This window comes from Aplysia californica, unplaced genomic scaffold (assembly GCF_000002075.1).
Source record: "Aplysia californica isolate F4 #8 unplaced genomic scaffold, AplCal3.0 scaffold00664, whole genome shotgun sequence".
Lineage (NCBI taxonomy): Eukaryota > Metazoa > Mollusca > Gastropoda > Aplysiida > Aplysiidae > Aplysia > Aplysia californica.
Genome location: NW_004797934.1, coordinates 363,914 through 390,203, shown reverse-complemented (window position 1 = coordinate 390,203; position 26,290 = coordinate 363,914). Strand labels below are relative to the sequence as shown.

Genomic DNA, 26,290 nt, shown 5'->3' with positions numbered 1-26,290 from the left:
TATATATATATATATATTCTTTCTTTTGTAATACTTTGGTCTGATTTTTGCATTAAATAAATAAAAGATTTTATGAGTAAAAAATACACCAAAAAACCCCTGGACTTTTTAAGAATATCTCCGGTTGAGATAACCATAATTTCAAGTCTCTCAAGTTCGAAATTTGGGTGTTCAATTGTAGTGAATGAAGTTCTCATTGTGCACTATGTATTGGTTTGGATTTTATAATAATGTTGGGTCTTATGTGATTAACTTAGATGGCCAGCTGGTTAGTCTCTTACTGCTTTGAGGGTGGTTGGAGGGCGCCACTGGTAGGTCCTACGTCTTTTCTTTCCCTTTGTTGCTCCCATCTGTCTATCTTGCCTTTTCCCTGCATTAGATGGCACTTACATTGTATCTTGTTGAAGTGTGTCTCTTTGCTCAAATTTACCTCAAACTTCTATTTTCCTGCATTTTTGTTGCTCCTGTCCGTCGTCTTGCTTTTTTTTTCTACAGAAGAACTTAGTTTGGGTTTGTCTTTATCAATTTGCTCCCTTCTACTTCTTTTTGTGCTCCTGAGTTGTAAGAGTTTGACAGTTGGAAGCTCTATCTTGTCTGAAGTCAGATACAACCTCGAATTTACTGAGACTAACATGTTAACAAAATATCGTTTGTATCTTTTTCAGCTGAACGAATCGTCTCTGTATATGGAGGTCAAGCAATTAGACACAAAATTACCATTGGCAAGAGATCAGAAGATGAAACCGGGACGTCATAGTTTTTCTGTAGCCTACATAAATAATTTAGATGTATATACAATAGCAAAATAAATATGTGAGGCACTATGGGGAAATCAGGTGATTGTCAAAATAATGAAATCAATGAAATCAATGAAACCAGCATTTTTCTGCCTGACTCTTAGGCATTTTTTAATCCTTTTTTTTGTTGTTTTTGGACTCACCACCTTCTATTTCTGTGTCCTTTTAAAAACACATTTCTGTGTGGAATTTCTGATGAAAGTTGATTAAAGGCACAAAAATGTAAATTTGTAGTTTCCCTTGGTCTCTTAAGCTTTGGAAGTCCCAGACTTTGGAGCCATTTTCTCGCTAATTTTCTCTCTGAAACCAGGCAACCCCACCTCAATCATTCGCGAATATCTCGACTTCTGTTGAAGATAAAATCGTATTTTTTTCATGTAAAGCAAAACAAATGAGTAAGCTTTAAGATGATACCAGTAACTCCACGTGCCCAAAATTTGATGAGCACCTGATTCCACAGCATTGTGACACATATAATATGTCCCATGGAACATCAGTAAATGTGTGAAATGACAGACTGCTCATGTGCTAATGATGAAAGTCCATTGTCTTTGTGCCATTTTTGGACATTATTAATGTGTACAGATCTGGGAGATTGGGGTAGGGGTGAACATATATATATAAATTTAAATGCCAGTTCAAGTGGAGTCGAAAGAAGAGCTGAATCATATAGGCCTACTTCAAAGGTTTCTTTTATCAATGGTTGGATGAAAAAAGTAGGCCGCTGCTTCCAACTGGTTTGCTTTGAAATAAAAGTATTGTTGAGTTAGTTGTTTTATACTGTATTTTGTCTGATGTGAGCTTATGTTGATGTTTAGTGATTGAATAAAGACATTAAGACAACCAAAGTGGGTTTGTCTACAAGAATATATGAGTTTGAATCATCACAAGAAGAAGTTTTATTTCTAGCTTTCTTTTTTGCATTTGTTCAAATTCAAAGAGCATTAGATTTTGGACTGGTGTCTGTGGTGTAGTGTTAAGGCGCCTTGCTGTAGCACGCAGGAGACCCAGGTTCGATTCCTGAGTAAGAAGAAATTTTATATCAAGTATGTAACATTTTGCTGGAACATGTATCCCTCTCAGCCCAGGTTGATCCCGACAGGCAGAGTTGGAAGCCTACCTCCTAAATGATGTAAATTGTGTAGATGGCAATGCAAAACCCCTACATTTATAAAAAGAAAATTCAGACTTTGAAATAGTTTCAGTCGTCGACCTTTGGTAATATGAATATTTCATATTAAGTTTTGCCATCCAGTTGTTTGAAAATTTCTTGTTTTTTTACCTTGTATTTTTGGCTTTCATTTTTATTCTATGTCATTGACCTAACGTTTGACGGCTTGTGAGTTTTCTTTTTATTACTACAGACACATCTCTTAGTGCTTATGCTTTATGTTGGTTGTGTTTTGTAAGTGTGAAAAAAATGGTGATAGCCTTTATTATATCAGAGTGTATGAAGCTATCATGCTCTCGCCAAATGACAGCAGAATTGTAGTGAAACCAACTGGTCAACATGTCAAATAGTGGGGCATTTGTATGGACTTGATATTTTGACATTCATAGTCCATTAAAAAAACACAATCAAATAAAGTTGAAAATGAGTTTATATTTTTCTTCTTTGTGCTTTCTTATTATGTTTGGCATGCTGAGTTTTTGTTCTTTTTTTAATATGACTAGTTTGTAAGAGTTTAAAGAAGTATTGCTTTAATTGACATGAAGCTGGTCAATGTCACAAAGTGGTGTTGATGTAACAAGGAAGCTGTGGAGGTTTCGAAGCTCTGATAAGGTGCAAAGTGTTCCACCTTTACTTTACCATTTCCAACTCTGTATATAAAGTGTGGAACTCTTGCGGTGTGAAACTCAAGCTGTTGTTATTTGGAACACAAAACAAAGATTTAACACTACAAACCTTCTGTCACATGCTACTATAACAGGAATTAGCCAAACCTGTTCCTCTGCTCTGTGTTGTGATTCTTTCCGCAGCTTTGGGGCCCCGATACGTTGGATTGGAATCTCACACTTCACGAAAAACTAAACCGAGGCTCTAACTAGCCTTTTTCACAACCTATACTTTCAGCAGGCCTCCTCTGCCTTGATACAACTCTCACCTCTCAAAATCCCACCAGTAGTCTAGTAACTCAGACTTTTATCAACTTGCAAACAATACAACTGAACACAGACTCACACTTTACTCACTCTCAAACTTTCAGCCAAACAATACAATAGGCTAGGCCTAACCCCCTGCCACAACCAAAAAAACAACCAAATACACCACACAAGCCAATGTTACAAAGACGATTTTGTGTTTTGTGTGTACTTTATAAATAATACAGAATTAAAAAGGAAATGAGATTGCAAATATTACTGATTTTGCTTCCTTCTCAACACATTGCCATTTTGTTGCTGTTAATCCAGTAGCCTTTGAGCGCGTACTTTTCAGTCCAATGCCATGTTTTAAAAAATGGTGGAGGTTTTTTAACTTCAGCATAATTTAGGCCTACTTTGCTGCAGCATAGTATAAAGTATTATAATCTGTGGCAGGAGTGAAAGGAAGAAGATGCCGTCGCAGCTCACATATCTGTAGATTGAGACATTAAAAGTAAAAGAGCAGATGGAGGATTGTTTTAGTGGATGTGGACACAAAGCAAGCACACTGGCGATTTTTCTGGTTTTGCCCAGCTTTGGTAATAGTTTTGAGGTACAAAATGTTGTGTTTGGAAATGGAATATAATCTGTTTGTTCCCTTCTGTTGAGGGTTTTCATGCTATCAGTTCGTTTCACCTTTCTCATGTAATTGTAAACTGGTCTGTCTGTCAGACCTCTTCCCCATCGGTTCATCCGTTCCTCTAAACATAAATTTTTAATGATGGTTTTTGTTGTTTTGAGTGGTATTGGTTTGATTGGTTGTGCCAGGTGAGATCCTTTTTGGGAGGGGGGCTAGTCTGTCTATGATTTTACCGTGAATGTTTGTGTGTTCTGAGATCCTCTGTAGAACAAGCTTTACAGCAAAGGAGAAAAGAGGTGGTAAGCTGTTCAAACGCCGTGGAGGACTTCCCAAAGATCTGTCTCATAGTTCTCCATAGCTTGCAAGGCTAATGTGGAGTCGGTGGGGAAAAAACCTTAATATATTGATATATATATATGAATGTTCATTGTGGATGTCAGGTCTTCGGAAGATGGAGTTTAAGTGCTTCTTGATTTCCTATGATTTATAGTTTAAATATATATGAAGACTCACAGGACCAATAGGAACCTCCATCATCGAAACAAATACATTTTCCAAAGCCATCGCTGACAGTGGCTTTGAAATTTATACGCAGATCTATTGATACACGTTACACATTGATCCAATCTTGTGGATAGTGTAGGATTGTGTTCTCTGCAGCTTTTTTTTCCAGTTCAATAAAGGTCTCCCTTTTCGTTGATGATTTTGTGTCTTAGAATACTTAGATGTGTGTTATTTCAGAAGGACAGATTTGTTGGTGGGCTGAAAATTTGCTTTTATCTTTTAGATTGGTGTTCTTCTTTCTGGTAGATGGTATTTCTCTTTCAGTTTCAGGTTTGGGATGTGGTGCAGCATTGATTTATGTTTCAAACTGATTCTAGGTTTCCAGTTATCCACTAATTTCTCGCAGGGTATTGTGTGGCTAATCTCTTACTCTTCAAACATTCCAAAGCTGCTTTCTGTCTCCACAGTCCAAGGGGCTCCACATTTGTGGGAGGCCATGGTCAAAGACTTCTTGTGACGAGCGTCTGTTCTCTATTATTTTTGGTCTGGGTTGTTCTCTAACACAAGATCGTAGTATTTCACCCACTTGTTCATTCTACCTTGTAATGTATCCCTTCCATTTTTTTTCGATCTTTTAGTTTAGATCTAGATCTAGATCTAGTCCTTTTCTCCAGACACGATCACACGCTTGTTGTAGGGTAGGTCGACAAATACTGTCGACATGATGTAGGTGCCATCCTGGTACATGATGTCTATCTCAGGTTTTGAGTTTGACACAGCACGGGCTTACATGATGTGCTGAAAGTTGTTCTGTTCAACTGCTACTGGCTTCTCCTGATGCCCGTTTGTTCTTCACAGCCACCATAGTGAAGTCTGCGGTTAATCATGTGCTCACCAACTTTTGTAGCTGCAAGATGTCAGATACGAGTCGGCACAGTAACTTTGGGGATCTTTTTATGAATCCCTGCTCTTTTTCAGAACAAGGGGGTGGTGTAGGCATTCTTCCAAATTTTTGGGTGGTCTTTTTCCCAGCGTAGCCCGCGGTTGGGGGTGTTTGAGTGTGAGCTTTTTATCGGGGGCCTGGTGAATTTGTTCATCAAACTTTTTTAAAGCACGTTGAAGTTCTTGTTTTTACTTGTATTGGGAATGATTCAATTGCCGTATGTTGATAGTTCAATGATAGGTTTGGCCTTTTCTCTCTTTTTTTACAGTTCTTTGAGCACCTCTCAGGATACATGTCTTTCTGCAGTTTTGTTGAAGACATTTTGTGGTGTGAATGTTCTTCATCCAGTCTGTTCACCTCCCCACTTTTACTTTAGGTCTAGTACCCTGTTTTCGTGTGTCTTTGGTGTATTTAGACTGATTTGCTTTCTTGAAATTGCAACGAGTTCTTGAGTGTTTTGATCCAACTTGTGTGTCTGATATGATGATGAGGATCAGTCTATGATCACTTCTGATGATTGCAAGTCAATGGAAGTGCCAGTAAAACCCCTTTTTCAAGACTGAAAACTCCTGATGTCTTCAAGGACTTGCACTGTAACGGAGTGTCAAGGTCAGATGATACAATGGTCACGGTCAAGTAGTAAAGTCGAATCTGTGTGTTGTGAACCCTGTGGAGTCCTGTTTTATTACCAAGTTCGTACACATGTTCATGTGCTGTTTTTTTTTCATTCAGCTCATCGAGGTATTTTATGGTGTTGTTATAGTCTGGATATCTCCAAAGTGGTAAGTGCCCATTGAAGTCTCTGGCAACAACGGTGTTTAGATAATATGGTTATGTGGTCTTTTGTAGGTCTTTAATATGGCATGACTCAGGCGTCTGCGACGTAGCGGTATGTGCATCGCTGTCGCAGGCAGGAAACCCTAGTTCGATTCCCGAGTGGGGAGAACATTTTTATCGAGTATTTTGGTCTTTCTGCTGGGATGTTATTTCTCTCCCTGTCTCAGCCCGGGTTGGCCCTGATAGACAGAGTCGGAAGCCCGCCTCATAAATGATCTAGAGTTGTATTGATGGGAGCATAAAAACACCCACATTAAAATAACAAACTTGTTTTCTTTTGTTTTAGAAAGTTGAACTATCTAGATATTGATACTTCTCCTATTAACTCCTAAAACACCCGCAGTAATGTAGGCTATCTGTTAGCAATTTTAGAATGAATTCTTCTTTCGATAGATTGATGCATAGTATAGATTCTACTAGTGCTTGTTTATTTAGTCTAGCAATTTCTTTAAAATCATGTGAAAGTAAAAGTCTACATCACATCGCATGTTATAGGCCCCTATATATATATATATATATATATATATATATATATAGTGTGTGTGTGTGTGTGTGTGTGTTGGTCAAAATGTGTATTGAGTGTGTTCTCGTGGTCTGGAGGCGTGTTCCCCTCTCATTCAATACGTCACGGGTTCGAATCCGGATAGCGACGGAAATTTTCCTCTCTAAAACGTTCTCTTTTCACATCCTTTCCTGCTCTCTAACAATGTTCTGTCGCCCGCTTTTGTCTCCACTTTCTGCCCCCCTCCCCCCCCCCAACCTCCTTTGCCCCTTCTTCTGGGCTCCTGACTCTTTCTGCAGCCTTTCTAGTAAATTTCTACTGACTACTACTCCTACTCCTTGGCTCCTTCTTCTTACTGCTGTCTTTTAGCCACACCCCTGATCTTAATCTTATGGTAGGTACGATCTGGCCTTCTCGGATATGGGCGATAAATCTGGTACCGGTAGTTCCCGTGTGCATGTTGCGCACAATAAAGATCCCTTGGTGGTCCAAAATAGAATACTAGTTAAGAGTATATTATTTCGGCTTTTGAGGTAAAGACAGGAGTTAACAAGGATGCAACATGTCAGCAATTCCGTTCAACCTGGCCATTGACTGGGTCATGAGGAAAACAACAGAGGATACATCGAGAGGCATAAGGTGGACCCTCTTCTCCACCCTCGAGGATCTTGACTTTTCCGACGACCTTGCACTACGCTCCCATACCAACCAGCACATGCAGGAAAAAACAAACTGGCTCCACAAATACGAACGCCAGATTGGGTTAAGAATAAGCCAGAGGAAGACAGAAGTAATGACACTGAATGTAGGCTCCCCGACGTTGATTAGAGTGAACAACACAGACCTGCCTATAACAGACACATTTACCTACCTAGGCAGCATAATCAAAACTGACGGCGGCGCAAAGGAAGACATCATGAACAGACTCGGCAAGGCAAGATCTGTAGGCTACGCAGAAGCATGATCAACATCTGGAAGTCAGGACAGTTTAGGATACAAACCAAGTTAAAGCTGCATAACAGCTGTGTACTATCCACACTCCTATATGGCGTTGAATGCTGGAGGATGACTGATCATGACCGTGCCAAGCTATCTTCCTTTCATACAACCAGCTTACGCCAAATCCTCAGAATCTTCTGGCCCGACAAGATATCCAACGCAGATCTGTTATGTAAATGTAGGCAAGAGGACATGACAACCATAATAAAAAAGGAGAAAGCAGAGATGGACTGGACATGTTCTGAGAAGAGAGCCAGACTCTATAGTGAAGACTGCCCTCCACTGGACACCCGAAGGACGTCGCAAAAGGGGCAGACCCAAAGTGACCTGGAGACGCACAGTAGAGTCTGAAATGAAGTCCTGGAATCATTCGTGAGGAACGCTGACCAAGATGGCCCAAAACAGACAGAGCTGGAGATCCTTTGTTGCTGCCCTAAACTCCAGATGGCGTAAAGGGTAGTAAGTTAAGTTTAAGTAGATTTCGGCAGCCACCTGGGCAAAATTCAAAATTTCCTACCAACTGAAAACGTTTATCGTGTCACACCCGCTCTTATGATGACCTTATGCAGTTGCGAGCGCCGTAAAACACTTACAAAAAGTGTATTGGTACAATACTTTGTAATAATGATCCTAGCCTTTGTAATCTACATGTATTATGTTAGTAAGCCAAGAATTGTTTGGTGCTTAGGCCTAATGCACGGAACTATTGTTGACAGCTTAGTAGTTTGTCGCGGTACCAAAGATTCGAATATTTAGCAGTACGATCTTTGAAGTTACTACATTAGGTAATAGCAATAATATAGTACCAGCAGTAATAAATGCTACGCTGCTTTTTATTTTTGTGTATCTATATCAACAGACCAATACAACAGGGTGGCGCAATTTTATGATCAGAACAAGTTGTAGAATCTAGATTCTTGATCTATTCTAGATCTAGATCTAGATCTAGTCTAGATCTTGTAGATCTAGATTCTAGATCTAATCTAGATAGATTTTTAGGCCTAAAATCTAATGGTGGCGGTACGAAAATGGACATTTCATGTCTTCATTTTGATTCGACAGTTGTCCATGCCCTGAAGAAAGGTAGGCTTGACTTCTTTCTGCGTTAGAGGGCCAAGTCTAGATCTAGTCTAGATCTGTGTACAGATAGGCTATCTAGATTTAGATCTTTTTTTACTTTCCCTCCCGTCTCACACTCAGCTACCAGTTGTCTATTTTCTACTAAATATTGATGCGCAGAACACGAATATCAACTTCATTTCCGTGCGCCAAACACAGGGGAGATAACTCACAATTTATGTGGGCAAATAACAAATGTTCTAGGGGAAATTTTATATGCCCCTGTGGGCCAATAGCCACTCCGAAATGCAAAATAGGTTACTGCCAATGTCAAGCAGTCTTGTTTTCTCGCAGTAGGCTTACCTTTTGAAGGTATTTTCAAACGAAGTATAGTATAGTCCACGAACGAGGCCCCAACCACTACTGAAGTATTTGAATATTCAGACATTTAGAAATCTCTAGCTCTAAAAATTGAATTTGATGAAAAAAATGCTTCTTCCCAGTCCTCGCAGAGTGGCAGAATGAAAAGATGACGCCTAAATCTCGCAAATGACCAAAAAATCTCAAAATCTGAAACCGTTCGGAGAAATAGAGTTGAACAACTTTATTTTCCCGAACGTTCAGAGAAATAGTCACTTCGAAACTTTTAGGAAGTGAGTATTCCCACCCGGGATGGGAATAATTCTTTTTGTTATATTACCACCCGGGCTGGGTCACTTCTCATCTTTCCTCTATCTATCTGGATCTAGTTTTATAAGATGTAATACAGGCTGAAGGCCGACCTCTTAACCTGGTGTGAGAATTAGACATATTTCCACTGGCAGATCTATGTGCTAGATCAAGATCTAGTATGCTTCTACAATGTAATGCTGGGTCTGGAAATATTGAACACATTCAAACTAGAGTGCTCATGCTAAGGGGGAAAATGTCACTTTTAGCTTTTAAATTTTTTCTGGTCGTTACAAAGGGGATGGGGGTGAGTAAAATATTTTTATATATTCCGGGGGGATTTAAGAGAAAATTTTATTTCCACCCGGGGAGTGGGTAAAATATTTTTAAAGTCCCCTCAGAGGAGTGGGAATAAGAGAATGTTATTCCCACCCGAATGGCAGCCAAATTTTTACTTTCGCTCCGGCACACAGATGCACTGCTTCGGCCCACTTCGGGGGTCAAACTGCAGTAGTACTGTTTGCTGCAGATCACACATAAAGCCACTAAAACTGTCGCAAATCAATTATTTTCAAGAAAATTTTTAATCTAACTGTAAAATATCAAATTATGCGTTAAAACAGGGGAGCCCCCAGTAAATTTTTACTTTCACTCCCCCACACAGATGTACTGCTTCGGGAGTCAAACTGCAGAAATGTTTGCGGCAGATCACACATAGATATAATATCTAATATCGAAAGCCACTAATCTAGATCTAAAACTGTTGCAAATCAATTATTTTCAAGAAAATTTCAAATCTAAAACTGTAAAATATCAAATTATGGGTTAAAGCGCGGGGGCAGGCCCCCCTGGAGCCCCTCCCCCCGATTTGTCCAAAGCACGTTTATCTCTATTCAGAACTATCAGATCTTTCAAAAACTATTCATTTGCGACAGAAATGAAGTTGATATTCCTGTTCAGCGCATCAATATTTAGTAGAAAATGGACCACTGGTAGCTAAGTGTGAGACGGGAGGGAAAGTAAAAAAAAATACTGGCTGGGCTAGCTGTACTTAAGGACGGCTAGACTGGCAGGCTAGCCATAGGCCTACTTAATAATGATGGCTGAATGATAAATTATGAAAATAAAATTTTAGTTTGCAATACCTAAAGTATTTTAGTATTTCAGACAAAACTAAAAGGTGCCTTACTGACAGGCATCATTTTAAACCTGATTATTACTAAGATCTAATGAGACCTGTGTACTCAACAGGTTTCGGTCAATAGGGCCTGACCTAAGTATGTCTAGACTGGCAGGCTAGCCGTACTTAAGTAGGGCTAGCCACTTCAATCGATAATGCTCATATAACAATATGGGCAATCTCCGGTTTTGGCCCCAAGAGTATGAAATACCAAGTGACTTTTTATGGGTTAGCCTAAAAACTTAAAAAGGGTGAGATTGTAGTATAGTAAAATAGGCCTATAGAAATAGCGTACACTTGTCAGCATAAAAATCATGTCATAGAATTAGAGAGTTAAAGTAGAGTACCTTTGAATATGGCTGCCTGAAAGCGAGGGGGCCTTACGCCGTAGGAGAAATGGTCTCGTACAAATCAGTTGCACTGTAGGCTGTAGGTTGAAGAACCAGCTGTCGAATATATCCCTGAGATCTAACAGTAACAGGGAAATGCAAAGAAGAAGAGAATACACAAAAAATCAAGCTCACACACAAAGTACGAGAGAAAACAGGAGTGGCAGTTATCCCAAGCCAAATTTATACCCTTACAAAAATGGAAATGGGCTGGTGACATTGATTGAGTGAAAGATAACAGATGGGTAAAAAAATGCGCGGAATGGGGACCAAGAACCGGATAAAAGAACAAGACAAAGACCAGAAAGAAGGTGGCAAGATGACATCAGAAAATGGATGGGTACAACTTGGACACGGAGAACGGAGCAGCTGGTACAAAGTGTGGAAGTCGAGGTTGTTCTTGGAGGGCCTCATCCTTCAGTGGACAGACAAGAATACCTAGAAAGAAAGAAAGTTGACAGTGCAGTGGAACTTGGATTCAACGAGCTCAGATTAAACGAGAACTCGGATTCAACTAAAGGAAATGTATTCCCCGTTCGTTTTTTTCTTCTTTATCAATTAAAATTATCCGGATCCGGATTCAACAAACACTAAAATCAGCAAGCTCAGATTCAATGAGGTTGCTTCCAGGGTGAACAGCCCCCACAGACGTGGCTTCCCTCATTTTTCTCCCACAAAGAACTTTATCTAATCCCGGAAACCATTCATTGCACCTGCATCATGTACCATTATTCACTTACCCGATTGCATGCAACCAATCAGGGGCCTTCTTTCATACCAACACATCCGAAACCTTTTTTCCTTTCAGGCAGCACCATCACAAAAGACCAGAAGGAAGCTAAACTTTTTAACTTTTTTTTTCGCCTTAGTAAACAGGGCAAGAAGACTAACTGAGGCCGATAGACTCCTCATAAACAAGGCTAAGCACAAAGAAAAAGCCACTACAGTGAACAACACCCTTTTTGAGGAGGGCTTTGATCCTGCATGATGGAACTCGGACAGACCCTCAAAAAGTTAAAGCAAAAGAAAGCCCCAGGAACAGACAAAATAACAACGAAATGCTGTGCAACCTTGGCAGTAAAGGAAATGACGTTATACGCCGCCTAGTAAATACCGCATGGAGAATGAGTGGAATACCAAAGGCATGGAGGATCGCTCAGATCGTACCGCTCCTAAAGAAGGGGAAACCACCTATAGAAGCAAAGAGCTACCAACCTATATCACTAACATCATATATTGGTAAGCTTGCTGAAAGAATGGTGAACAATCCCCTTTACTGGTACCTAGAGAACTCCAACAGCTTGAACCCACACCAAGCAGGCTTCAGAAAAGGCAGCAACACAGATCAGAAGACCAACTTTTCAAACAAAGTCAAGACATCCAGGATGGTTTTCAGGAGTCAAAACACACTGTTGCCATTTTTGTAGACCTCCGACAGGCGTACGACAGAGTGTGGAGAAAAGGCCTACTCATGAAAATGATGGATCTCAGGATACTCGCAAAACTTTTTTAATGGATTAAGTTTTTCTTAGCGGATTGAAACATCTAAACCATGGTGAACAATGCCTACTCGTCAAGAGAAATACCGGTACTCAAAGAAGGCCTACCCCAAGGTTCCTGTCTGAGTTGTACTTTGTTCCTGATCTTCTTCAATGATGTAATGAAGGTGCTAAAATCTGAAAAGACTCTCTACGCTGATGATCTTGCTCTCTGACGGACACGTCACAGCATGGTAGTAGGAGCAGGGAAACTAAATGAAAACCTCAAGAGGCTCTACAATTACTGTCAGAAATGGAAGCTCAAAATAAACTGCACGAAAACAGTATACACCATCTTCACAAGGAGCCATAAAACAGCCAAAGAAAAACTCAACTAAAGATAGGAAATGAAAATCTACCTAAAGAAGAACAACCAACATACCTCGGAGTCAAATTTGACCAAAGTCTTGACCATGAAAAGCCAAGTGGAGAGCATAAAGAACAAAGCGAAAAGAAGACTACAACTTTTTTTAAAAACTCGCAAGCAGGTCATAGGGATCAGACAAACAAACTCTGAGAGCTCTATACCTTGAGTATGTCCGATCTTCCCTGGAATACAGCAATATCCTACTCACTATGTGCAGTACAACTACTTGCAATATCCTTGATAAAGTCCAAAATAGTACCCTTCGTTTCTTAAACGGTGGCATGAAATCCACACCTACTACTGCATGTGAAATTCTTTCAAGTGTTGAACCCCTGGGAATCCGCAGAGATAAAGCAGTTTTGGAGCTCCATGAAAGAACCAAAAGAATGTGCCCCAACCACCCAAACAGGAAATTAGTAGAAATATGGAAACCAAAGAAACAACTTCAACAAAAGTCAGTCATGCGTCACATCACAGAACTAGTGGAGAGTCACCATCTACCACAAAACAGAAGAGAGACCAAAAGAGTCAACCGAAACATTCCTCCCAAAATTTCTTTGGAAAAACCAATCGTAACAACATGTCTCAGAGACAATAGCACAAAATCTTCAGACCCAGTAACGCTGATGCTTGCATCACATCACATCGACAGCTATTCAGATGACTCGATACACATCTATACAGACGGCTTAGCATTCCAGATGGAAGTTCCAATGAGATTTCTGCAGCCTGTGGAGAAAAATGCAACTGCTACAATGCAGAAATGATGGCAATTGAAACAGCACTATACCATCTCCGCACAGTTTTTGACATTCATCCAAACAAAATACGGAGTATTGTGATTTTTACTGACCCACTATCTGTCTTGCAAGCGATAGAAAATGACCATCATCTAAACCAAGACTTGACACATACTGTTTGGGTCCCGTCACCTGATAACATCCTGTAGCGTCAACCTGGTGATGCAGTGGATTCCCGGACGCGCAAACAGACCTGGAAATGACAGAGAAGACACACGTACCAAAAGTTGATCTAGACAGGAACAGCCCAACACTCCAACTTCATACAACACTGCAAAACAAATCATTAAAGGCAACAGCAAACAAGATTGGATGAACAGATGGGCCTTAGGAAAGACAGGCAGAGCAGTTTTCAAACATATGACCACAACAAAACAAAATGATAATATCAACCACCTACAGAGAGAGAAACAGACCACGATCTTTCGCCTACGAACAGAACATAGCTCAACTTTCACTTGAACAGAATAAAGCCAGAGCCTCCCCCAATGTGTCCTTTGTGTGACTATGCATATGAGACTGTGGATCAGCACCTTTTCCACTGTACAGCCCTAAATGACATCAGAGCTACACTTCTTCCTCCGAGACATAACACTGACAACACACTCTACGGAACATAACAACAACTGCAGCAAACCTGCATTTATCACTACATGGCATTGGACAGAAGGGCGAGAGCTGTTGCTGGATCAGTAACAACAACAACAACATAACAAGAATTGGACAATACCATTGTTTTAACATTTCATGATTAATTTTACGTCACAGGTTTTTAAAAAAATTGCTAAATACTAAATTTGCATTTAAGTAGCGCACACACAAAAACAGACAGTAATAATTAGTATTAAATAATGTGCATCAGTGAATGATGGTTTAATTGATTATTTTCAGCTCGTCTTACAGACCAAGGCAGCATAATGAGATTGTCCAACCATGAGGTTGAATTGATGACAGGTTTGTCTAGTGATGAAGTTCAGAGTGTGAAAGATGCTATTGCTGTGAGTCTTGCTCCAAGTAAAAGGCACCTTACTGGTAAGCAACTTAAAGTATTTTAGTCTCTGCTTGTAAAGAAACAATCTAGAAAGTAGACACAAAATAATGTTTGTTTGAACAGTACGTAGCTCCTTAATAGAAGCTGACATTGAATTGTTTGTTTAGATTTGTCTTTGATTGTTTTCACTTAATGGCTTTTCAGTTTGTTGCAAATGACTTAAGCAGATGTGATTTTCGATTGATTAAATTTTGATAACGGGATAATGTTCTGTATAGGCCTATATAATTTCTAGCTTACTTTAATTTTAAACAATTTTCCTTTTCAGCCTTAGATTTGTACACAACACGTGATAAATCATTACAGCAATGGAAGCTCTCGACGAATTGCCCGCGCATTGACAAGCTATTTAGAGGTGAATATGGTTTAAACCCTATTGCTCTTGCAAGTAACCATTGTTTCAGTTGTTGTTTTTTATATCAGTAAGTCATTGTGAGCAGAATTTTGTATTCATGTAAAGTTAAATTCATTATTAATGCTGTCTTTAGACTAGCAAACAAGAGAGACATCATGAGGTATATAATATTATTATATCTGCTCAAGAACAAAAACTCAAAGGGAGGAATTTTTCTTTGAAGAGGTGCACTGCCCATATGCATGTACTATTATACACACAAGCATTATTATAATTTGTACTTTTACCCTGGGAGTCTTCTTGGAACAGTTTCTACAAGAGTTAATTCTTCTCAGGTGGCATGCCATCGGGCACGATATCAGAAGTGACAGGTGAAAGTGCAAGTGGCAAGACCCAGTTGTGCCTCCAGCTTTGTATTGGTATACAGAAAAATGTGGAGCATGGTGGAGGTATGTGAATTGACTTTTTCTATGCTACTAGCTCCTGACAGCAGTGTTCTGCAATGTTCTCATCTGATTCTAGAAAATTGTTTATTCTTTTCTCAGTTGTTAAACTGAACTTATATGATAGCATAGGTGCCAACCAGTACATAAGAAATGTGTTTTGTACATTTTTTTTAGAGCCAAAGTGCATAAGTTGTTTTTTGGTGCCAGAAAATACATATTCTCTGTTTTCTGGTATGGAGCAATCCTTACAGACTTGCTGATGCTAAAGAAACTTAATGAACTTTCAAAACAGATTTGCAAATATACTGAGTTGCAAAAGTTCTGTCACTCATTATATTTCGATAATTTTTGGTACAACGTTAGAATTGCAGCAAAAATGAAAGTATGATTTGTATGACTTATGAGACTCCTTGTGCAAGAGAAGACGAACGAAATCATAAACTGGAAGTAGTACGTGGACAAAGTGTTGGTATTTATTTCTCTCGGTCTCCTTTGAAATCAATGCTTCCTGCGTACAAAATTTTCTTTGAATCACGTAGACAATGTGTAAACACACCTTACACACTATAAAATTCCATACTTTTTAACAGTTGGGTCATTTTTTTTCACCTGTTTTCAAAATAACTAAACGGATTGCCGAAAATAAAGGCGCTGTGTATCTATGATAAATTCTTTTAATTACGCTTTCTGCTGTCGGAAGACACATAAATATGTGCAGAAGGACCTTCTAACGCTTGAACAAATGTTTTAACACCACTTGTCCAAGACAAGCCTAGACATGGCTTACCAACGGCAATAACTCGATGTCAGAATTGAGTTATTGTCAACTCCCAAGTTCAAAACCCGTTCCAACTAAGTGCAGAGACTGCCAGGTACTTCGGACCATCTTAACCCTATCCGTACGCCCTGGGGTCATTTTGTACCCCCTGTTGTATTCTTCACATTTTAGAATAATTCTAATATGAAGATCTCTTTGATACTTTCAGTATTTCTCAAAAAATTCATTTTGACAGACTACTATGCAAAGCGTAGGGATCAGATCAACGAATAAATTTCCTCTTGAAAGTGGTGGCACAGAGTTCCCCACGTCGTATAGATACGATAGTAAAACACAACGTACGGATAGGATTAAAGCACCATTATTATACATTTATATGATCGTGGATTACGTTATTATCGCCCTTTATGTGGAGCCATTCTAACCCTGTTTCATTGAAGAAATCACCAAATTTTGGCACAACAACATTAGCAATGAAACTAAAGACGTTGGTAAAGTATTTTATTCTGCAATGGGTTAAGGTTTTTGATTCGTCACATTGATGGAAGAGAAAAAGTGTTTAAAAGAAGAGAATAGAGATTTCACAAAGCCAACGTCCCCCAAGTGCTCTACATGGCACGGATGATGGAATGTGCTAACAAGACCACGCACAAACACAGATGGCCACGATAAGTGAAAACTCTTTCCAAACTCATCAAATCATTGTTCTGGACTGGCCTGTAAGATCAACAAGCCTTAACCCAACAGAACATCTGAGGGGGGCTCTTGTGGCCTTGAGATTAAGGTGTTGGCCTCTCATTCAAAGATCCCGGGTTCGAATCCGGGTAGCGACTGAAAAATTTTCTTCTCTAAAATTGTCTCCTTTCACCTCCTTTCCTGCTCTCTAGCAATGTTCTGTCATCTGCTTTCGTCTCCCCTTTCTGCCCCCACCCCCTCACCTCCTTTGCCCCCTCCTCTGGGCTCCTGACTCTTTCTGCAACCTTTCTACTGCTACTCCTTGGCTCCTTCTTACTGCTGTCTTTCAGCCACATCCCTGATCTTCAGGTAGGAAAGATCTACATCAAGCCTTCTCGGACAAGGGCGAAAAATCTCAGAGGGCCCGTGTGCAAGTTGCGCATGTTAAAGATCCCTTGATGGACTAAAATCGATAAGAGTAGGCTTCGGCTGCCACCCGAGCAAAATTCAAAATTTCCTTCCAACAGAAAAAGTTTAATGTTTCCCGTGCACTCATATGACCTTATGCAGTTGCGAGCGCTGTAAAACATTTACCACTAAAAAAAAAGAACATCAGAAAGATGACCTTGACTGGAGGATTAGAAACAGGCCACACTCTGTATAAACTTGTCAGGAACTAAACAGTGCACTTCACAAGGAATGGCAGGGGATTCTTCAGACAACCATTAGGACCTTAATTCAGTCAATGAACAGACGTTTTATATCAGTAATTCAAGCTGGAAAAGGCCACTCACGATACTGAGCAAACTTTGATTTGGATTTTGCAAGGGTCAGTGTGAATAAAATTATCTCCCTTGAATAAGGAAAGACATTTGTCAATTCTTTTCTTGTCATGTTGGCAGAAAATGAATAAAGATCGTGTGTACCAAATTTCTCTTTGCTATGTTGAATAGTAAATAAGTTATCTATTATCTATTTGTGGTGGCCGAATTTTGCTATTCAAAAGGCTTTTTAATGGCTGCATCGATCGACATGTGGTTTTCGACAAAAGATTCTTTAAAGTATTCTCCAGATCATGACGCCATTGACGCCCTTCGTTTTTTCATTTTCGAGACAGTTTTGCTGCTAAAAACTAAATTTCTTTATTTCGCCGATCGCTTTTGTTGGCGGACGCTTCTGTCTCTGTAATTTTAGAAAAGGAGGTTTCCGTTCACTAAACGTGGGCACTGTTTTGAGATAAGAGATCTAAACCTTCTAATTTTTGCATCTCTCAAGATTTGCTCCATTCCGGTAGAATGTAAATATCATAAGCCAATGACTTTCGGCTGACGTTAATGCACCAATAATTCCTTTCATCGAAAGGGAGCCCAGCTAGTTGTACTTTAAAGTGGGTGTGACAGAACTTTAGCAACGCGGTATTATAATAATGAGAGGGACACCCATTATATAAGTCAGTTGGAGAGACTTTGAATAAAAATTTCTTACATTATTTTTGCAGATTTGCTTTGAATAGTTTGAATTTTTGCACACAGAAAAATGTGTGGGAAGATTTGGAGAGGGGAGGGGGGGGGGGGGGGTTACTGTCTAATGCCTACTTTCTCGACCTATCATGTATATATGTAGAGTCTGGTTTTTTTAGTTTTAAAAAGTTGGCAGCTAATAGTATGATATAATGAGTTTTCTAATTTTTAAGCTGTGAAAGTCCCTTACATATTATTTTGAAGGTTTACGCAAATTACACTTAAAATTTTAGTTGTAGGAGCTGATATTTGTACTAATATCTCCCCGGAAAGTGAATATTAAAAATATTTACACAAAGTGCTTTTTATCAGGCTCTTTTTCAGGTTGTGTCTGAATTCGAGTCCAGAGTGGCTATACCCCCCAGGGCAATGCCACTGACTGTAGTGTCTTTAGGCCATTCCCAAAGGGGGGGACATTTCTCGTTCAAGCACAGTAGAATTGTAAATGGGCTGATTCATGTCACGCTCATAACTGTGCCTGATCTACAACAGGGATCTGCTGCTTTTTCTTTCCTAATCCTTACTATTGTCATTTTCCTCAACTTCTTTTGTATGTTTGTCACACTCTTGTGACCTGCTATTTTCGGGGTGCCTTGGTAGTCGAAGCAGACCTTGAGCAGTAGAAGCTAGAGAGGTGAGCAATGTAAGTCTGATTCCCTGTAAAGACTTCTCTGTTGACACCCACCCCTTGGTGCTCATATAACCTTATGCAGTTGCGAGTGCCGTAAAACCCTCTACGATTTAAAAAAAAAAAATTAAAGTGGCTATCACAAACTTGATACATAATAGAACTTTCTCAAAGGTGCTCAGGTGTTCTGGGTATACATCCACAGTTCAGCACAGTGTTGTCAATCGAAAAAGAGACCTTTGTGTGAAAGCTGTCATGCACCTGATCAGCTATATTGTGAAACGTGCTGACAAAATGAGTTACTTCTCGGATTTAAGCCTAATATAGAAATTGATACAGGTACATCACATTTATTGGTGAAGTTTTTACAATTATATAAGTATGAAATAACAAAAGGCATGTTATACTTAATTATAGAATATGACATCAATAGAAAATCTACAAATTTAACCATTGTGTCGATTTTTGGCCAATATCTCCATTTTTGTAGATTGCGAGAAGTAACTTATTTAGTCAGCATGCCTCACATATATATATTTGGCCACACATGCTCTTTGGGTAAGTGGGCAACATGATCGTACTAGATCAATGCTCTTTTTCCTTTGTATTCTCCAGGTGCTGTGTACATATGTACAGAAGATGCATTTCCCAGCAGACGTCTTCAGGAGATCATTAAACATAATTCCAGTTCAGAGTCAGACAGGAAGTTTGGGGATCACATATTCGTTGAACATGTGGCAGACTTTGTAAGTTTAGAAAAACTCAGAGTTCTCTCATGTCGTCATAAGATAAAGAGAAAGAAAGATCTACCCCTGTCTTGACGGAAAGAACGTCTAATTGTTTTGCTCTTGTGTTTGAAAAGAAATTTTGAAAATAATGTTCACAACATTAATTGTAAAATTAAATTATCTGAAGTTTTCCGAGAAGCACATATTTAAATGTGAAATATATATGTATATATATGTATACTTTGAATTTACTAGAGAAAAACACTATTATTTGAAAATGTGATCATTCAGTGTCAAACCCTTATGAAGTGTATATATTTTATAAATTAATTTTAATTAATTTCCTGATGTTTTGTCACTTGAACTAATAAAATGTTTTGTTTAGTAATTCGGTTTTGAAATAAAGCCTTCGCAGAAATAAAGTTATAGTGTCATCTTTCATACATTAATGAATAACAATAAATCTGTTTGTTCTGAAAAAGTCATCATTAAAAGGTTGATACAATGAGATGTACATACTGAATTTATGATTTAAAACTTAATGTGAGTACAGTCTGATAAAATCTCTTCTTTTTATTAAGTTAATCTTGTGTATTCTCACACAGAGGGAGAAGTATATATTATATCCTCGTAGGAGAGCATACTGAGTGAAGAACTGGCTACAAAGTTACCTTGTTTATTTCAGAGTATACCATGAGTCAGTTATTGGTTTCATCTTACTTTTCAGCATGTGGAGGTGGAAATGAAGTTCTCTTTACAGGTAGCAGGCTTACACTTACATACTCACAAAGAGTCAAAACGAAGAAAAGTCAGCCATTTATTATATTTTACACTTTAATTACTTGATGTTGAGTATTGATTTGCTGTTTACATGTGTCTGCTTTCTAAATTGTGCTCATGAGACATCTTTTTTTGTTGTTGTTGTTGTTGCAAAACTCAGGAGACACTCGACAGCTGTGTGAAGTACAAATTGCCAGTGCTTCTTCGCCAGAGATCAGTGCGACTGGTTGTAATAGATTCAGTTACTGCCCTGTTCCGATGTCAGTACGATGTCTCTCAGACAGTGGAAAGGGCAAAGCATTTAAACGGCTTCTCATCTCTATTACGGAGACTTGCTGCAGACCACAACATTCCAATTGTTTGTGTAAATCAGGTGGGCTTTGTGCTTTAAGTTGCACTTTCTTTATCACATTTTTTAAAATTAGGCCCTTGACAACAGCACTGGCATTCTGAGTTTGCCATGAAATTGCTTATCATGAGACTGCTCTGAAGTGTTTCAAGGTGGCTTACTTTTTTATGCAGTACGGTACCTTTCCAATGTCTTTTATTGCTGATTTAAAGCTTTCAATCAAAACATTGACCAATTTTGATCATTTAGGAGGCAGGCTTCTGACCTGCCCGTCAGGGCCAACCTGAGCCGAGAGGGATACAACATCCCATCAGAAAGACTGAGATACACAATAAAAAAATTTCTCCACTCGGATATTGAATTTGGGTCTCCTACATGTGACACTGTAGCACCTAATTGCGACACCACAGATGCCTTTGAGCAGCCGTGAACCAAGAAACATGTAAACTGAAGAGATAATGAACACCTGTTCTTGAAGATCCTGATAAAGCTCCTCTAAGCTCTGGTGGGGATCACACGAAAAAAAAAAAACTCTGAAAGGTGAATCTTGCGCAAGTCCATTTCGGTACTGATACAAAAAAGTGCTCTCATTGGTCAAATCTTTCTAATAACAATCACTCGGATTCAACAAACATTAAGGTTGGGCCCGATGACTTTGTGATTTGTGAGTTTCATGGAACCATAAGGAAATCGATCTTCATGATGATTAGTATAAATATTTGCGAAAAGAAAATTACAGTTCAGTGGAGTCCTGTTATAATGAGAGGGAGGGGAATATAGCAGGATTCACGTTATAAGGGATCCAGTAATAAATTCAAGGGAAATAATAAAGTAGGCATAATCTATGAGTTTGGTGTTCTGTTAATTTCTTTTTGTTATCATCCCTGATGATGATTTTGTTCAAGATGACCTCTCTGTCTTACTTACTTGATAAAAAATTGAGTCACGTTTCTTTCTCTAACGCTAGCGATGTTGACAGCTCGGCGTTGACTATCAGAAAGAAAGGTCTCTAGGCTAACTCGCCCGCTGTGTTCTCTCCCACCCCACCACGCCCTGTGGTGCATTGTGTCTGTTGGGCTCACTGGGTACAAACCCCACCCTGCCCTTGTCACACATTCGCTCCATCCATCACAGCACTGTAGGCATGGTAGGCCTAGATAATCTAGACTAGACTGGCCTATCATGCGATGTATTCTGCTTGTCTGAGCATGCCACACCCTCCTCACTCATTTGCTCCAGCCTTCATTGTTGGCACCCGTGGGCTCTCCCATTCTTTGTTTCTCTAGATCACCAACTAGTTTCTCAGCTGGTGAATGTATAATTGGCCTATGCGCTGTGCACAGCAGCAGCAATATTCCGCTACAACTGACTCACGTGTTTGTCTGATTGTGCTATATCAGTATTTTATTTACAAAGATAAAGAAGGAAACAAAACGGGCTCTTAGAATAGTGTCTTTATAACAGACTTCCTGTTATTTCAGGACTCGTTAAAAGTGGTCACCACTGTATAGGCCTACTTTAATTTTCTTCTCTTTGCTACAAAAACAGGCATGTCCCACTTTTGGGCTAAACTAAAATTGAAAACTAAACTATCACAGTGCTACTGCATACAGTGGACTGCCGAAACACACGCTGTGTAAAAGCATGTTTCACTTAGATATATATGCACATTGGTGCGAATCAGTTGTTTGTTTTTGCAAGTGTTTTACGGCACTTGGTACACAATTAGGTCATAAGTGCAGAAGATTTGAGGTGTTACAAGTAGGAGAATAACAAACATTAAAAAGGAAGAGAGATTAAGACTACAGATGTTTGACAGGAAAGAAGGAGCAAACCATGGTTTGAGTCATGTGATAGATAGTTTGCCGCAATTTTCCTAATACACTGTTGGGTTTGTTTTGATGAAACCTATCGGATGTTTTATTCTACAGACTTGCCTGCAGACCATTATGTGGATCTTTGTCTAATACTGTTCAGAAGCCTTGAAAAAGTTTATGACGACATCTCCGGTGACAGTCCATGCCACGCTGTTGTCTCTTCTCCCCCCCCCCCCCACGCACACACACATACACGCACACATCCACACACCCCTACCACATTTACACAGTGCTGGCCTGGCCACCATCCCACAGTGCAGGGGACCGATGGTTCCCTGGAACAAAGGTTTGTTGTGCAAGAAAAATGCACTAAGTTACATCAACGAGGGTTGTTTTTGTCTGCAAACAATTCTGTTGAGTCAAGCCTGAAATTACTCTTCACGAATACAAAGTACAGTAGAACATGACTCTAGCGGGACCATCCCTACAGTGGGACCTTACCGGAATCCCCGTTTTTCTTCCTATGTAAACTCAATTACTTATGCTTGGATATACTATAGTGGGACCTTACCGGAATCCCCGTTTTTCTTCCTATGTTAACTCAATTACTTATGCTTGGATATACTACAGTGGGACCTTACCGGAATCCCCGTTTTTCTTCCTATGTAAACTCAATTACTTATGCTTGGATATACTACAGAGGGACCTTACCGGAATCCCCGTTTTTCTTCCTATGTAAACTCAATTGCTTATGCTTGGATATACTACAGTGGGACCTTACCGGAATCCCCGTTTTTCTTCCTATGTAAACTCAATTACTTATGCTTGGATATACTACAGTGGGACCTTACCGGAATCCCCGTTTTTCTTCCTATGTAAACTCAATTACTTATGCTTGGATATACTACAGTGGGACCTTACCGGAATCCCCGTTTTTCTTCCTATGTAAACTCAATTACTTATGCTTGGATATACTACAGTGGGACAAGGAAAGTCCCGAACTCAGATACAGCAGGAGAGATCAAGCTAGGTCTAGCAGGGAGGGGTGGGGGGTTGTAGGCGGGCTCCAAATCCAAACAGGCAGTCGGCGTTGTGATTGGCTAGTCCAGGGATGAGTAAGGTGGAGCGGGCGGTAGGCCTAGAGTGAGATGGTGCGAAGAGAGAGATGGTGCGGAGAGGCGCGTTATGTGAACCACTCCAAACATGATGTAAATCTGTAATAATAGCCCTAGCCCTAGGCTAGACCAAAAAGTAAAAGAAGAGGAGAGCATGTAGTGTGTGATTCCTGATTCATTGAATTGCGATCATTGATGCTCAAGCATACGTACGCATTCACTTCACCAGTTCTACTTCTACAGTAGGCATAACAGCACAAGCTACAAACCGATGAAAATATTGCTTGCAACAAAGACTAAAGGAAATGCTTTTCACTCGAATTAAACGAAGTTGACAAGAAAAGAAAGACTAATCTAAAGCGCAAATTTTATTGATATGAAAGGGATGTAATCATGTGGAATTTTAAAAAATTGCCGGTAATTTCCCCTTTGCATTCCTATAGCGGGAACTTGCCTACAGCGGGATTTTTCTTCTGGAACCAAAAGTCCCGCTATAGCCGTGTTCTACTGTATTTTGTTGATTGCCATGAATAATGGAAAAACAGGGAATCCAACTTTCGTTGAGCCCAACTTTTCATTGAGTCAGAGTTTTTCGTACAGTGGAGTCCACTTATGACGAGTCCTGAAATAACGAGAAGCCTGTTATAAAGACTCTGATCTAAAACCCTGTTTTTTTCCCTTCTTTATCTTTGTAAATAAAATACTGCTATAGCGCAATCAGACAAACACGCAAGTCAGTTATAGCGGAATATTGCTGCTGCTGTGCTCAGGGCATAGGCCAATTATACATAATGTAAAATCTCGCCAGTTGAGAAACTTGTTGGTTATCTAGGAAAACAAAGTATGGGAGAGCCCACCTGTGTCAACAATGAAGGCCGGAGTGACTGAGTAGGGAGGGTATGGCATGCACAGACAAGCATAACGTATTGCGTGATAGGCCAGCCTAGCCTAGCATACCTCTCACTTCTCTGATGCAAGAATGGAGAGGTCACAATGCTGTGATGGATGGAATTAGAATGTGACGTGGGCAGGGTTTGGGGTGTACCCAATGTGTACAAGCAGACAGAACGCTCCACAGAGTGTGGTGGGGGTGGGGGACAACACAGCGGGCGAGTTGGCCTAGAGTAGAACTAGAACCCTTTCCTTCTGATTGCCAACGCCAAGCTGTCAACATCGCTAGTGTTAGAGAAAGACACCTGATTCGATTTTTGATCAAGTAAGACCTAGCGGTCACGTTGAACAAAATCATCATCAGGGGAGATAATAAAAAGATACAAACAGAACACCGAACTCATCATAGATTGGGCCTACATCATCATTTCCCTTGAGTTTATGACTGGATTCCTTATAACGAGAATCCTGCTATAACTTAACGGACATTTCGCACCGGTCCCCTCCCTCTCGTAATATAACAGGATTCCACTGTACCAATATTTGAGTTTCTATGTAGTGCAGTATCTGACCCCAGCTTCATTATGCCCCTATTCACAGGTCTATTATTAGTTCCATGTTCAGCTAGGTTTGAAATTTGAATGTGTACACACACAGAGAGAGAGAGAAGGAAGACTCTCTGATTTGAATACATACATGATATCACCAAAAAAAGACACATTTTAAATGCAGATCACACTGCAGAGTCATTTCACTTGACGTTAGTGTCGTTAGGCAGTTGGGACTATTTAACAGAGGGAACCATCAACTTCATGCTCGTCCCAAGGGTGGGTGTATAATGAGGTTTGACTGTAATTTATCTCTGTGTTGACATCCTCAGCTTCCCTTCCCCCCCCCCTCCCCTCCTCCCCTCCAATTGATCATTGCTTGTTTGTTTTACACTACACATTTCTTATTTTCACATTCAAATCACAAGTGTCAATAGTCCTAGAAAAAAGATTAGATCTTTGTTATAGCCAACCACAGGTATTGTTCCAGTTCCAAGTTGGATTGTTAAAAGTAAAAGCCTTTGACTGTTCATGAAGGTGGTCTTAACTGATCAGTGGGGAGAGAGGTGAACCATGCATTGCATTACTTTCAGCAGCCAGATATCATTGTTTTGTGTTTCCGAACTGAATACAAATATGTTTTGTTTCGCATTTTTTTCGACAGGTTTCCAGTGACATGTCCCAGGGTAATTGCAGTAATGCTGTGACTCCTGCTCTTGGACTTGCTTGGGCGAATCAAGTTACCTGCAGATTCATGCTTTCAAAACCAGTTCCCAGTGTAGAACATTTTTTAAGGGAGAGCGACAATGTACGTGTTAAAGAAGCGAGTGGTCTAAGAACATACAGGATGCTCAAAGTTGTCTTTGCTCCCCATTTACCTCAATCTGAAACTCCTGTTTATATTGATCGTTGTGGAATGCATGGGATTTTAGTCTGAATACATTTTGTGCAAACATTATCATCGGCTTTATTTGATGTTGTTCTATCTTAATTTTTATCTCAGTGATAGCTTGTCCCATGAAACCCAGTAGACACAGATTGTTAGGAGTTTTGAGTGTCCATGACCAGAAGTCACTGTTCACATTTTTCGTTTACAAATTGATGGCAATATTTGGCAGAGCAGTGCCTCTTTTTAAAATTTAAAAAGGAAAAGCAGACCATGCTGACCTTTGTGTATTTTAGATCTCTCCATTATTTTTTTATGAGAGCCTGGCAGTTGTTGATCAAGGTAGAAACCGTCTTGTTTGTCACTGAACTCTTCAGTGTGATTTTCTTGAGTTTTCTGTGTGTTAGATTTAATTTC

General features: G+C 39.7%; 2 protein-coding genes across 6 annotated transcripts in view; both read left to right on the top strand.

Annotated features, from left to right (window-relative positions):
• The window catches only part of LOC118478553, a 27,736-nt gene extending 26,893 nt beyond the window's left edge, over nt 1-843 (top strand). For all 3 annotated transcript variants that reach the window (XR_004859120.1, XR_004859121.1, XM_035972363.1), the window contains one exon: nt 666-843. Coding sequence is in view for 1 of the 3 variants with exons in the window: in XM_035972363.1 (XP_035828256.1) it covers nt 666-757 (92 nt within the window). In the remaining 2 variants the exon portion in view is untranslated. The remainder of the gene's footprint in view (nt 1-665) is intronic.
• Nucleotides 844-5,224: 4,381 nt separating this feature from the next.
• Nucleotides 5,225-25,945, top strand: LOC101852356 (DNA repair protein XRCC3). 3 transcript variants are annotated; one of them, XM_013087954.2, is made up of 7 exons: nt 5,225-5,575; nt 14,198-14,338; nt 14,626-14,712; nt 15,048-15,161; nt 19,375-19,505; nt 20,428-20,640; nt 25,652-25,945. In XM_013087954.2, exons 1-7 carry the CDS (start codon nt 5,539-5,541, stop codon nt 25,922-25,924), a joined length of 996 nt encoding a protein of 331 aa, XP_012943408.1. In that variant the 5' UTR covers nt 5,225-5,538; the 3' UTR covers nt 25,925-25,945. The 3 variants fall into 3 exon arrangements, with proteins under 3 accessions (XP_012943408.1, XP_005108214.1, XP_035828255.1); XM_005108157.3 differs by lacking the exon at nt 5,225-5,575 and adding an exon at nt 8,139-8,387; XM_035972362.1 differs by lacking the exons at nt 5,225-5,575; nt 20,428-20,640 and adding exons at nt 8,139-8,387; nt 20,215-20,295.
• The last annotated feature ends 345 nt before the right edge of the window (nt 25,946-26,290 follow it).

Excerpts from the sequence above, each read along its gene's own strand:
- LOC101852356 (XM_005108157.3), top strand. The coding sequence starts at position 8,333 with ATGGACATTTCATGTCTTCATTTTGATTCGACAGTTGTCCATGCCCTG. Across the intron at positions 14,713-15,047 it reads CATTGACAAGCTATTTAGAG|GTGGCATGCCATCGGGCACG; the intron begins GTGAATATGGTT and ends AATTCTTCTCAG. Across the intron at positions 19,506-20,427 it reads TTGAACATGTGGCAGACTTT|GAGACACTCGACAGCTGTGT; the intron begins GTAAGTTTAGAA and ends TGCAAAACTCAG.